The sequence below is a fragment of the Camponotus floridanus genome, unplaced genomic scaffold (genome assembly GCF_003227725.1).
Source record: "Camponotus floridanus strain SB8 unplaced genomic scaffold, Cflo_v7.5 scaffold26, whole genome shotgun sequence".
NCBI lineage: Eukaryota > Metazoa > Arthropoda > Insecta > Hymenoptera > Formicidae > Camponotus > Camponotus floridanus.
Window position 1 is genome coordinate 162,354 of NW_020229392.1, and position 15,877 is coordinate 178,230.

General features: G+C 33.6%; 1 protein-coding gene across 3 annotated transcripts in view; it reads left to right on the forward strand.

Moving 5' to 3' along the window:
• Positions 1–233: 233 nt before the first annotated feature.
• LOC105259503 (transcription factor AP-2-epsilon) overlaps positions 234–15,877 on the forward strand; it is a 137,246-nt gene continuing 121,602 nt past the window's right edge. For all 3 annotated transcript variants that reach the window (XM_025409374.1, XM_025409373.1, XM_025409375.1), the window contains exon 1: positions 234–987. Coding sequence is in view for 1 of the 3 variants with exons in the window: in XM_025409375.1 (XP_025265160.1) it covers positions 943–987 (45 nt within the window). In the remaining 2 variants the exon portion in view is untranslated. The remainder of the gene's footprint in view (positions 988–15,877) is intronic.

The following is a 15,877-nucleotide window of genomic DNA, read 5'->3' on the forward strand; positions in this document are numbered from 1 at the left end:
TTGGCGAGCGCGAGCCAATCCTGGCGAGTCTGGGCGTCCCGTCTCTTTGAACGTTGCGGCAGGAGACGGGGTTCTATTGGATCCCAGCTCGCATCGGTCAGCCAATACGGACCCGAGAGGGCCCAAGCTGAGAAATACCTGGGCCTTGAGGCCCGTCCCAGCTCCTACCCCGACCGTTCCACCGGTGCGTCTATCTGGTAGCTAAGGCCCCGCGGGCGCAGTAACCCTCGAGTCCTCCTGCGCGTACGACGGTTTAAGGCGAATACCTATACAAAGGTCGGGATATCGGAAAACAATATCCACGGTGCCAGTAACTCGATATATCTCGGACTCACCCATCATCCTCTCTCTCTCTTTTTTTATCTTTTATTCTTTATCTCTCTCTCTCTCTCTCTCTCTTCTTTTTGCGCATCTACTCTCTCATTACTTTATCTCCCTCTCGTCCTTTGGCGGCGAACAGTCACCAAACTTTGGAGCACTCCGAAAAGTCCGCGGAAATCGTGAATTAGAGGCCGCGAAGCGAGATCCGCCGTCGAGTTAGGAAATCTGTGCACAGTGATCAGGGCGAGAGGTCCATCTCTGCTGTTTTCGGTGGGCCCGTCGCATCAACGTCGACACACGTGACGACGGATATCTCGGGTGCCGAGTCGGTCCAGGATGTCGCTGGCTCGTCGGTGAGATCGGGATCGATACCGTCAACGATTCGCATTTCACACCCCGGTGCTTAGTATCTGGATTCTGAAAGTGGTGCATGCACAATAGTGGTGTCATCGAGTGCTTTTGCGGCGGACAGTCTTTGCGCCTCGAGCGATGGACGAGCGAGCGTAGGAGATTCGAGCGGATATACAGATCATATCGCGGTTCTTGCGGACCGATGGACGGTCGATCGATCGTGGATCAGTTTGAGTTATCGTAGACATTCCTTATACACAAAGCAGCCGAATGCCGAACCTAGACTACTACAATACCGCGAGAATGCATCAAATGGTAAACTCTTTTCAAAATATACTTGATTATATTATAAGTCGTTTGCTTGTCTTATTGGACGTGGGTATTGTTAATTTTAAAAGGTGAAGTTGTATGCAAGGAAACATGTACAGTGTCATTATAACAGTTATCATTAATATTGAGAGAAACCTTGATGATCTATTAATGTGATATTGCCTGAAGATTTAGCTTACAATTTAATAATATCAGAAAGACTTGAAAATAAATTACAGAAATAATACTACAGAAAAACTCGAGGATAAATTAATGCAGTAAAATAATAAAATTAAATATATTTACATGTAATTTATTGCAATAATTGCAATTGTAATTTATCGCAATAATTAATCCTTCTCCAATTTTTCAAAATTTTTAATTCTTTATACATATATTATCCAATATGGGGATGGAAATCTGTTTACATGCTGCGTCTTCTCTTGAAATCGCGTTTTAATGATTCTAACATAAGAGAATCGAGGTGTATTTGGAAATAGCGTTAAATTAGAAAGTCTATTCACAGACAATTGACACTGTCTTAGATCTAAAACGTACATCTGGTCGAGTAATAAACGGCTACAACGACGTTACGACACACAATTCGTCACGCGCCCCGAGGACGCGTTTAAGTGAAATAGATACGTCAGTCTTATGGAATATAAGTTCATAAAATTGAACGGTAAATCATTGAAGATTTCTTTGGAACGTACCACGCGCAAACGCACATGCCCACTGCCAACCACAGACGCCGTATAATGACAGACTTTAAGAGCGACTCGTAAAATCTTGGTACAATGGAATCATTCCGCAGCGTTGCGCGATGTTCTTACAGAGGCACTTGCATTCTGTATAATAGACATGAAATAGCAAATATATCCATGTGCTCGAATTTTTACACGTGGAATACCATAAATTGAATAATATAAAAGGATTTTTTTGTTCTATATTCTCGCAAATGCGCCAAATATATATATGAGAGAGAGAGAGAGAGAGAGAGAGAGAGAGAATGCAGGATAAATGAAATGTTGGATTTAATTTCAACAATTTTTATCGTCACAATTTATTTTTCGGCGAATTTTCACAAGCATTGCAGTGGTCGAACAACAGAATTTGGAAAAAAAAGTAAAATATAATATATAATTTGTTTTCATTTATAAACTCATTGAAAGAAATAGTCAAATAGCTCGATAGCAGTATTAACTTTTGACTGATTTAAAAAGAATGTGACTAAAAATTTGAGTTAAAAAAATTAAACATTAGTTTGAAAATTAATAACTTAATTTTAATAAACGTTTTTCCAGAAGTATATATATTTTGATCGCTTATCGAAGAGGAAAACATATGAACTATCAGATTAAAAAGATATACATGTTTTCTTCTAAGCTTTGATATAAAGCATATAATGCATATTGCTATTGTTATTATTTATTTGCAACAAAATAGTGATTGCATTCATTTACATTCATTACGTCGCATCTTGCATTGCGCAAGTATTTTGACGCGTACTCATACGATTATGTATTAAATTTTATTGTAAATATGGAAGCAAAATAGGCCTGCGTTCCCAGCTGAAGTTAAATGTTTGATATCAAATTAACAAGTCCGATCGACTAGCGGCTTCAATATTGACAAAGCGAAATGTAATGCTATTACCGCAAACCAACCATTAAATGCTGTAATTTAACAAATTTACTTTAGCTGTTGTAATGAGATATCATGAAGCAATTCTAGAAGTGTGCAGAATTAGAATTTTTCAAGTATATTAACAAATAAATAATTTATGTTATATTGTAAGTTGCATTTGAAAAAATATATAATCAAAATGATATAAGACTAAAAATGCAAACTTTTAATATGATGATAATAAAAGATGAAATTTTAATATTTAACAATGCAAATATTTAATATTGAAAATTAAAAATTATGACAAGAAAGAAAAAAAAAGATTGTTGTCGCTATATATCATTTAAATTCTTTCTTTTAGAAAAAACAATCTTAAATTTATCAAAATAATAATAACGTTGGATACAGATCTAAATTTAATTTGGTTTTACACATTAAAATAAATTTTTTAAATGAATAAATTAAACTTAAATTAATTTCTCTTTCCTATTTTTACAGATTGTGAGAAAATCTTTCATATTATATATAATTCATGCATAAAAGTATAATAAAAAAAATAATATATATAATAAAATTATATAATATAGAATTTACATTAGACATGACATACTTTACATTAGTTTGCAATCCATAATTTCAAACTTTAAGTTGAGGCAGATCTTTCTTAGGTTGTTAATCATCATTCGAACGGATGAGTGGATGCGTCTGTAACATTTTCGTTAACACCTTCCATGCTTTACGATCACCAATTACTTGGACGGTGTAGCCGAATGTGCACATGTATGCATGTACGTGCTTTTATAGGACTGGCCAAAATCGGTCGGGTGAGACGCGGCAGGTGAAAGATCCTCGGCAAGATTAATATAGTATAAGTATATATATGCCTCTAAATTTAAATTTCTATTACAGTTTTTGCAACAAAGAGATTGATTAATTATTAATTAGTTCAACTCTTGATAACTATAATCAAATTTTCATGAAACATTAATAATTCATCTAACTACTTAATAAGATACATTTTTTGTTTTTGTCTTTTTTATTCACATTTTTTGTTTTTGTCTTTTTTATTCACTTTTATTAAATAAATCCTTTTGTTTGTAAATAATAAGAAAAATTCTATACAATTGTCATGATGAAAAACATAATAAAAAATCAGTATATGTACATAGAAAAAAAGGACATTTTTATTTTGAAAATATAGATTGAAAATATAAATTAATTTTAACATGGAAGGACATTTTTATTTTGAAAATATAGATAGGAAATATAGAAAGGACAGTTTTATTTTGAAAATATAGATTGAAAATATAAATTAGTTTTAACATGGAAATCTTGAAATGAAATTATATCGCGTTAATTTAAGAAAAATATAATTGCTTGAATAATTGCTTACTTGAATGAAGCCATTTTATATAGTTCAATCAAGAAAAATATATTTTTGTGACTTAAGATTTAATTTTCTTGAATGGAAAAGAAACAATGTTAGATAGAAAATAACATTTTTAAATCAAAGATTATAATTTTCTTAAAGTAGAATTAAATAATTATATATTCTTGAGGTGACAATTACAATATTAAAATAAGACGATAATATTGTTGAAATTTAAAATTATTAAATTCTTCTAAGAAAATTATAAATTGTTGCGTATATACGAAACAATGAATGCGTTAGTTTAAGAATATAAGTTTTTGATTTGACACTTATTTTTTCTCTGTGTATCTTGTATATTTAATTGGTAAACTAAATATTGTACGCATGTAAGCTTTGTATAGTGCGTTCTACTACGTGACTAAGACCACATAAACTATCGTACATCACAGACGCATAATTCCTCTTAGCTGACGTTTCAATCAACCGCTCCCTGATTTTTGTTGCACGTAGTATTCTTCTTTATGGCCAGCAATGCTGATTTTGCCCTCGTCAATAACGTTGTATTTCGAATAATATTTTCACAATATCATATTTGTGTTTTGTAATTAATCATTTGATTTATCGAAAAGCAGATCCTTTCAAAAAGAATTGTGCAAATATATTGAAAAAGAAATGAAGAAATATTCTTCATAAAAATTTAAACACATTAATCACTCTAAATAATAGATACTTTGAATTCTCAATTCTTTGATTATTGTAAAATAATTAATGTGATACGTATTTGATTTTTCTCTAAGAATTTTGATTTCATTAAAATATTTTTCCTTGCTGTATTATTGTTCGATCATCTTATTGGCAAACTTCAAACATGATTCATACAGTTTCTAACATCTATATTTTTCTTAGAACTTGATCAATCATTTCAATTAATCGAACTAATATTTAACAATATGGATTTTAGTGGAGAAATTAATTTTACTCTCGCAGGAAATATGTTTATCTTGGAATAAACGAGATATCCTAAAATTATCTATTTCTATGTCGAGAGATTAAAACGGGCGGACCATGTAACTAAATGAAACTCTCACGGTTTATCGTCAAAATACATTTTGCAATCTGCTGGCGAGTATATCATCTGTGCTCGGACTAATCAAAATTAACTTATTCCCGAACGACGAGCGTCGCCAAAGTGAAAAACGGAAATGTGGCCGTATTTCCTGATTGGACTTGCGTTATTAAACAGCCATAAATTAGAGGCCGATAGCCGGCTCGCGAGCAGGTACTATTGGAAATAATGCAACGCTCGTTAACAGAACACGGCATTAATGGCGGACCGGTAAGAAATAAGATCGATGATAGACCGTGTTGTCATCGCTATTTAAGCCCGTCTTCTTTAGCCTGTGTTCGTCCGATCTGGATAGACTGTTCTCGGAAATTATAAGGCGTGCAAATTATAACGAGGACATGCAAATGAAATTCAAACTAGACGTAAATCATGTAACAAAGTATACAAAACACAAGTTGTGCAACAACGCACGAAAATAGTAAAGTTAATAAAAGCGGATGCATCAATAATGCATCGTCGCTTTTATTTTCTTTATCGTTTATAATAAGATAAGTTTATAAAAATATTCATATAAAATAATTTACATGCACACGCATAAAGAAAATCGTACACGCATATTATATGTATGTGAGTTAGGATTTATATATATATATATATATATATATATATATAAATTTATGGAGATTTTTATTAAAGGAAATATATTTTGTTTCAGGAGATTGGAATGTGAAATATCTAATTTCTCTTAAACTATGTTGTGTCTCGACTTTGATATTAGATATACCGTATCTAATCAGTAGTTTTTCTACTCAGTTTGAAGAAAGTCTACTAAAGCACGCATCAATATAAATTTCTAACCAATGTCTGAAACAATATTTGTAACGATTAATAACATTAGATATTTTAAATCATATATTATTATAAAATCATATGTCATTAGAAGGAGAAAATATAGAGATATTTTCAATATAGAGATATTTTCAGCAATTTAAAAGAGCAACCAGTGGGAAATTGCAAGGAAATGTAAAAATTGTTTGGAAATGCTTATAAAAATTGATAGTTTTCGCTCATGTAACAAAGAGAAAGAAAGAGTGAGAGAAAAAGAGGGGTATATATGTGTCGGTTATTATATTTATTATATTAATTTATGATTCTCCTCGCTGAAAATATTCTTCAACAACGAATCGAGCATTAAATTTCTCGGTACACATTAATCTTTTCACCCTCTCTGGATGACAAAAAATATAGGTTCTTTTTCATTCTTTTATATTATAAAAATATGAATATTTATATTACCTATATATAATTACATTTTCTCCTCTTACTTATTTCTTTTCATCACAAAATATTTATGACTGCAATTTAAACATAAATTTACTGGTTAACAAAATTCAATTAACGTAAAATTCATTTGGCGATGAACAGCATTCATTGAGCGGTTTTTATAAATTAAAATATGCTGTCAAAAGAGTGATAACAGTATTCACTAAATGATCTTAAGGATGTTTCGTACCTATTTTCAAAATATTGAGAATTTAATGAAAATTGTACAGAATGTCCTTACATATGTTTAGAATCTTCAGTACAATTTTTAAATCGATTCAGTAAAATGTTCACAAGTTGTAAGGATTTTAATTTGCACCGAATTAACATGTGTTCTTATGGGAAACATATAACCACGTCGATTTAAATGACAAAAACACATGGAAATAATATTCAGAATTTGTTTAAAATTTGCAAAAGTAGTGTAGTTTAGATACAGAGGAAATAATATTGTACAAGTACTAACTAGTTAAAAAGATATTAAATATAATCCAATGAAATTAGCCATGTATCTGACACAAGGCGAAATTCTCTGCCAAAAGTTAATCATTTCGATTAACAAAATTCGGAATATTTTAGTAAAAACGTAATAAAAATTAAAAAATACATCTCTGCGCTGTAGCTAAGAAATTTTAATATTCCACACAATTTCTCATACTCAAAATACACCAAAAGTGGATATATTGATTTTCAGCTATACTTTTTGCTGGGATTGTACATACAAAGCATCCTTAATCTCCATATCATCTCGTCGAAGACATTTCTACCCTGATGTCGAATCGGGCAGTAGGAATCTCGGCACGTCACACATTTTTTTAAAAAAAAGGAACGAAAAGAAGAGACACGTGCATAGAAAAAGTAGGCGAGAGACGAATAGGGATAGGAGGATGGCGAGAACGTGAGTGAGGCGCGTTTCTTTCACCTGTGCCACCGCGAGCAATAAATAACCGCCAGCTTAGCTGATTTTACTGCCGTGTGTTTGGGTGATCCCAATAACGCCGCCCGACGAAGGGACGAATAATGCGAAGAAAACCAATCTTCGTGCTAACTAGCCATTCAGAACGGCAGAACTGCCAGACGCGTACTGAAGGGACCCTGGTTAACCTCTGAAACGAAACGGTTTCAAGCCTATTTCGGTATTGAAGAATTTGGGTAATGTCATAACCGCGTCATGAGCGAAACATTACATCGGGAGGATAGATCTACGATCTATATTACATTTAAGTTTACGCGAATAACTCTCGTATTTCAATTATTGCGAAACCAATATTTTCTATAATTTCATTTTTTATTTTTTGATGCTGAAAAATTATTGACGACGAAGACATTGAATTAATCGAGCGTGTTACTTCAGTTACTATCTGAGTTGTTGTCATATCGTGGGCGAGAGAAAAATATTTTTGCGCTAAAATAATAGTAAACCATATTCCCGTCGTATGCAATATTGTAATCGCTCGCAGATAGCTACTCGTGTCTGACGCATTTTTCTTTGTAATGTTTTTTGAGGAATGGTTCAGCGTAAACAAGCGCTCGCGATGTCGGCGAACGAGCCCCGCGCGGCTTCGTCGGTATCTCGTTCGCATATTTTTTTCGATATCACGTATTCGATATCGCTGAATCTGGCGTTTCCGGAATACGGCGCCGCTACTCCCACGTATGAAAACAAACTTCAAAAATTGATATCGGAGGAAAATGAAAATGTAAATCTCCGCGCGCGCGCGGAAGCGTCGTCGGGGGGGGTGTAAGCCATTACGATTTTTTTTGGCCGCGATATTGCCGTGGCAACGCCTACGCATTCGATTGCACTTCAAGCACCGAAAATGATGCGGATCTAAGCTCTTAACAAAATGAACATTTCCATCCGAGGACTATTATATCGATACGATCCAAAAAAGTAGCCACTGTTTAAAAATTATCAACTGCTCAACAGATGATATTACAGCTTATGCGATTTATTTAGAATTGAAGGATTTAATTTTTTTTTATCATGGAGATAATTTTCTTAAAAATCAAAAAATATATCAAGTATATGCATGAATATTTATTAACTTTATTATTATAAATTCAGGTGAATATTTATTAACTTTATTATTATAAATTCAATACTCCATTTGAATGAATCATGCCAGAAATTCGACGTTAATTGTCAAGTTATTTCTCATGCTCAGAGAAAAAAATACGAAGCAATCAAAATTAGTTAAATTAGAAGAGCTTCCCTCTCAGCTGTATCTTTTTTACTTTTTTTAAAATTTATATCATTCTTAGCATTTTCATTTCTCCTTATATTTTTTATATAAAAGATACTTTATTTAAAATATAATTATAAAATATATTATTATAAATTATAATTATAATTAATTATAAATTATAAAATATAATATTATTTATTAAAAATATTTTATGTAAAAAATACAAAAAGAAATTGAAGTATCAAGGGTAATATAAATGTAAGTTTTGAAAAGGAAATTTTAAAAGAGAATAAATATAAAATTTAATTGAGAGGGGGGAGGCTCCTCTAATTTTAATAAAATAATTATTAATTAAATTAGATAATTATTAATGTAACCGCAATATTATGTATTACATTACCTTATATTATTCACTTGAGCGTTTTGCGTGGGCAGCAACGCATCGCACAACCGGTGAACTTGGCGCAACAATAATTACTTCGGCATGTGGTAGCTATTAAAGCGCGCGATTTATCAACGTAGGTATCATAATTCAAACAAACACCGTGAGCCTATTGTCTTTAATGAAATTATATCGTCAGACATTAATTATCTGCGAAATTGAAAAGACAGTTACTCACGCATCTCGCATATCAGCTTTCTGCTCTATCGCATCTTCCTTCGTTGTGATTTTTTTCACGCGCACGTTGCGATATCATTGATAAAGTGCTTTTCGGTAGATTAATTTCAAATGTATGGCTTTCACTCTTCTTCTTCAAATGTGTGGCTCTCAATATTCCACAACGGATCATCTATTGATCATTGCACTTTCGTTCTTACAGCGCATGAAATTCTGTTCCTAGTCACATGCATTTAACAATATAAATATTTCATATAAATATTTCATATAAATATTTCATATAAAAAAATATTTCATATAAATATTTCATATAAATATTTAATATCAGTTAAATATAAAGAAAATATATTCTACATCTGATAATTTCGAATAATTGAACAGATTTGATTGTATTTATACATAAATACTATCGTGAAATTTTTTCTTTCATTTTTAAATCGATAAACCCTTGTCTGTTTATTTAATCTTGAAATAATAACGCTAATAAGGTGATGTCATTAGTGCGTATACGGGGAGAATGAATCCTTCAGAGCGCACGCATTAGAAGGGAAACGAAAAAGAGGTTCGTCCACGGTTCGTGGTTCACGCGATCAGATAAATCACACGCACAGCATTTACTTCATAGCTAATGCAATCACGTTGTCTTAGTATTTTTGTTTTAATAATCGGATGCACGAGCAGCGGGGCGGATAATTCTGGCAGAACGGCTCGGCTCGCCGTTTATCTCCGTTAACAAAATGGCTTAATTACTCCGAAAACAAGTGGATCAATATCATCGTCCGCCTGACAGCGTGATATCGTCGCTGAAATTATTGTTATTACTGCCATCATCAATTCATCTATTCTAATCTAATTTTTACGCGTCTATTTCTGTTTCTCCTTCGCAAACAAATAGAGGTATCACGTCTCGTGAGTTTGCAGAATTAAATTAAAGTCAGAGTCACTGTTTGCATACTGCACTGGTGCAAGAGACCGACGGGATTACGTGAGCAGCGTGCAAACTTTGATTCTCTATGACATAATTATTGACCTGCCGCGGCGCTTCCCATGCAACGCATGCCGGTCGGGAATCTAATTTTGTGGAGCACGTTTTCTTTTAACGCGCCCGTACTACGGCTCTCTCTCTCCCTAGAGAAAGGCCGTATCTATATAATAACTGGTTAAATTCCGGTAGTGGCTATCCTGACGAACGGTAGCCTCTAATCAACCTAATTTCGGGTTCCTTTCCTTCAATGTGGGCCAACATTGGAATTATTCGGTAATTGTAATGGATCGGAATGTTGCGCGTTCGCTCTTTAGGGTAGGAGTTGGTTCTCTCCCAGACCAATTTTGGATCTTGCGCGTTTATTTTATTTTATTTTTCCTCATTCCTCGCATTCGCCATTATCGAATCCGCGGCGAATATAATTTTTCTTTTCTTTTTTTTTTTTTAGATACACGATTACGAATGTCTCACGCATTTCGATTTTGCGATGCGCCGCACGTGGGAAGCTTATGCATAATAGTGAAAAACATGTCTCTCCTCTTATACATGGTGTTCGAAATTTCTCTAAAAATATCTCGAGCACAGATTCTCCGGCAAATTGATGTTTCTCCTCGACAAAGATATTCAGTGACATCGAAATTGTTTAACACAATTTTCCACTTTCTAGTATTAATATTTTTAACAATTTTACAGTAAAAATTACTTGAATTTAATAATAAACGGAAAAGGGGGGAAAGAGGAGAAAACATTACTTAGACCTCATCTACGATGAATTAATCTGCGAATAAATATTATTATCATATTCTTTACAATTTAAGGGACACTCTGGCGGACCATTAGAACCTGTCTGAAAAGTTTTAGGAGGATAAACTCAATACCCTAGACGAAGTCTAGGGTCACCCGGACGCTCGGCGCTCGAAGTAATAATCGGGCCAGAAGTAAACTAGGTCCACGCCGTATCGGACAGAAGTAGGGAACACCCGATGTAGTTCAGGCGGTCGATTTAGAAACGCCTTCGGGGCGTATAACCGGCACGGCGTTACGCTCCTACAAGCTGAACCACTCTAGTCGCCTATTCGATATTCAATATACCGCAGCGAAATTGTCGCCGGTCTCGTTCGCAATAAAGCACGACGAAATAATCGGGCGAGAGAAAATCGCGGCGGGAAGACCACGATACGAAATTAATGCACCGGCTACGTAAATCACGTGGCAATTAAAGCGGTAACGCCGATGTGTAATTATATTATATGACAAATTATCTCTTGAGTATTTTCGCGCCCATCGAGTTCCACGACTATTTTCTCTTCCCGACGATTAAATAAAGCGTAATCTTATTTCTATCGATTCTCGAATCTATAATCTTGTATCAAAGAGACTTAACAGTCAAGATTTTCGGTTTGAAAAATGTATTTACAGAAATTTAATTATGCATCTGTTGCTGTGATAAAAACGTGTTCAAGAGTATGTTATATTTTTTTATTTTTTATTCATATTTTTTCTTAAATATAAGCAATATTAAGAACCAAAATTTATCAGCTTTTTACACACGTTACTTTATAATGCTTAAATTTAAAATTTAAGAGCCTTTGCTCTTTAATTAAAATATATCTTTTGTTCTTATCTCTTTTTAAAGATGTTTTGTATGTACAATCCCAGCAAAAAGTAGCTGAAAATCAATATTGACGAATATATACACTTTTGGTGTATTTTGAGTAAGGAATTGTGTTGGCATATTACAATTTGATCTTAGCTACAATGCAGAGTATTTTTTCATATATTATTTATTGCGTTTTTACGGAAATATTTCGAATTTTGTTAATAGAAATGATTAACTTTTGGCAGAGAATTTCGCCTTGTGACAGATACATGGCTAACTTCATTGAATTATATTTAATATCTTTTTAACTAGTTAGTACTTGTATAATATTATTTGACGAAATATTTCCTCTGTATCTAAACTTTTGCAAATTTTAAACAAATTCTGAATATTATTTCCATGTGTTTTTGTCATTTGAATCGACGTGGTTATACATTTCCCATAAGAACACATGTTAATTCGGTGCAAATTAAAATCTTTGCATATATATAATATATAATAACTTGTAAACGCTTTAGTGAATCGATAAAAATTGTATTGAAGATTCTAAACATACGTAAAAGGACATTCTGTACAATTTTCATTAAATTCTCAATATTTTGAAAATAGATACAAAACATCCTTAATGTTCTACTTACCTATTTTCGCGATATTAATATTTATGAACAACATACAGCAGCAAATGTGTTAAACTTATGGTAATATTCGAAGTGCTCTCTTATTTATCTTTCTTAGCAAGATCGAAAATATAATGTACAAAGGGAAAAAGTAAGATTGGCTCGGCGTCGCGATCGGATAACCGTCGTCCGTAATTATGCGCCTGAAATAAGAGGATGGTAGTGTACCGAATGAATAAGTAATAGAAAAGGTATAGGGTTCCGCGCATTAAATGAAGCTCGGGATAATGGCGGAATGTAATCGTCCCTTTCATCGGACTCATAAATCAGCGTCTCGTAACGTATGATGGTACCAACGAGCTATAAGGCACGTTGATGAAATGTGCGTTGCTTATTATTATCGTTAAATAATCGAATAGCTTTCTATGATTTGTGTGCGTTGCGATATTCGCTTAACCCTTCATAAATCGCCGGGTCAGCGCGAATGAAAGGATTATTCTAATGATAACGATAATGTATACTTTATTGCGCTAAATTAATTCGATGCATTCGCAAGATATTCACTTATCCCGGTTACAATAACGATTTCGAAGTTTATATAATATATTAATTTATTTATGCTCCATCAATATTGCTGACGCTTTGCGGTTAATTGAAGATTATATAAAGTATCTGAAATGCTCTTTTAATAATATATTTCATCACAAGTAGATGTTCAAAGAATCTATCAATCAAAATCTTGACGCGCATCACATTATTCTTCAAAGTACAGAATTACAAATGAAATTACATAGAATTCACAAGGAATCGTAATTTTAAAACGAGAAAATGTCCGATGTAATCTTCGTTGAATGTATTAAAGAAGTTGAAATGGAGAGTCTTCGTGGAATTGCATCGATTAATTCATTTTTATTCTGAATGATATACAAATTCTCGTGGAGGAAAGACTCGGTTCTCTTCAATCTGATCGACTCGCCCAAGGATAATCATCGAGAGCGAATTGTTAAGATGTTCCTAACGATCGATGACGGCATCGAATTTCATAGATCTTAGCGAATTAATGGGAGGAGACGCGCCGGATGATGCTGCACCCCGATAAAAAAAGAATCCATTCTCATTGCGAAACGAATCGAGACAGCCTGTCGCGGAAGTGTCCACGGAAATGTTGCCGCTTCTCTGAAAGGCCGCGCCGTTTGTGGTTTACCGATGCCGAAGCGAAACGATCGCGGCGGCTAGGAAATAGCTCGGCAAATAGCGCGGCTACCCTCGTTAACTCGATTTAATGGCACATCGTTAGCAGTCGTATATACCCCGGGATCGCTCTGGTGACCATAAAAAACGGTGATGCACTCGGAATTTGGGATACCGGGAATCGTTAACGCGCGAGAGAGAAAGAGAGAGATGCACATTCGTGTTATTGTTGTATCTGTGCCTTACCGGTTTCACCTCGTATCTCCGATTCTCGTCTCGCACGCGCGAACAATACCTATAAAAGATGATAACGCCGAAGATTGCCGGTGTAAAACTTCTCTCATTCAGTCCTGATATAACTCGGTTAACTCTATCTCTCTCGTTATTGTTGCTCGCGTGCGGCGCCCTGTTATCCAACAATTTAGCACTCCGAGTGAAATATCTTGACATGGAATTAATTATGCCAATAGAATAAGTAGGCTCGCACCGAAATAAAAAGAAAATAAAATGTCTTTTAAGATTATATTCGATATCAAAATTAATCAGAAAATAATTAAAATATAATATTACATATTGAAATTGGAACAAACTATTTTTTTAATAGAATGATTTGTATTAAAATATGATGCTTATAATCGCCTTTAGAAAATATAATTTGATCAAGAGTTCCATGCAAATATATAAAAGATTATGGAGATGTGTGATGGAGATCGAATAAAATAAATATTTCTGTAAAGAAAAAGCGGTAAGCTCTATAAAGAGATTCGAGGTTTGTTACAATATCTATTATTATTCAAAATTAGGGATAATCGTTTTACAGCTTACATCGTTCTACATCAATTGTACCTATTCTGCATTGTATTATGAAATGAATTTATATGTTACAATTGACTATTTCATAGTCATAGTCAAGATGCTGTAACGATATTTGCATCTCAGTCGATGAATTCCAATCTTCGTTGCATAGTTTATGGTAAGGCTATAGTAATATTGGAATTGCAAGCTGTATGTATTTCAAAGAGATGCAATCGTGTAACTCTAATGTATACCTTTGTACTTCATAATGTTAAATTTTTTAAAATATTTCTATAAAATTATCAGCTGTTATATTAATATTATATTAATATTAATTATATATTATATATATTATATATATATTAATATTATATGCATGTTTTTACACAATTTGTGCGAACAAATTAAAAAAATATAAAGTTTCTTAATTTTTATCGATAAAAAGACGAATAATGATACCGACAATAATAGAAAGAGATGAAGACGAAATGCATATTTTCAGAAGTCAGATTTGATTCCTACCGCAATCGAGAATGAAAACACATGTATATCCAAATGGAAAAAAAGAGACGACACAGGAGAAATATATGAATCTTAGATTGAAAAATCCCATCTCTCGGAGCAAAGTCGGCTTAAATTCTCGAGAGCTGGCGCAAAAATTCTCCACACTTCAAACGTATCCCAGATTAAACCTGCCTGCGCAGCTTCGACGATTACACACCGTCGCATCGCGCTGTAACATGGGTGACGAGGGGCGGCACCCTCGTGTCTTCGTATCCTCTCCGATGAAACGAGACTTCGAGGGATGTGCGAGCAACACATCGTGGAGACCCGGGACGCGGGTCTCCTCTCTTTCCTGTCCCTCCTCGCTCCCCCAAACATCCCGTCACTCCGTTCGCTAGAAGAGGATAGGCGACAGTTTCAATCTGGCGGTCCAATTTTGAGAGAGAGTTGGGTGGAAATGCACGTACGCATGCGTGCTCGCGTTTACACGGTGTACATTTGATGGTCGTTCGAGCGATTGTAATACGTCCCATTTCATATTCTAGCGCGATAATTTCACATTCAGTCGCGTAGATTCAATGGTGCTTTCGTTCAATTAAAAAAAATGGCCTTGCAATTACGGCAACAATGTTCAGAATGTGAAAAATTGACTGAGGTAGATAAGTAATTAGCAAACACTGATATGTAGGTTTTGCACTCAACAATTCGAATGACAAATACAGAATTTGTATTTGAACTATTGTGGAATTTAGAAGAAAAGTCTTTCTTTTTGTAGCGTCTATTCATATTAAGGTTAATCATATTTGTTATAAAATTTGATACAAAAATCTTTTTTCACAAAGTTCACTCCAACTATAGTATCGAAACTTATATTTAATCAATGCAATGATTAGTATTTGAGAATAAATACATAAATTTATCAAATATTATTATTAGATATTAAAGATATTACTATTATTTATATAGATATTAGATATAAAGATATTGAAGATACTAAACACTAGAAGAT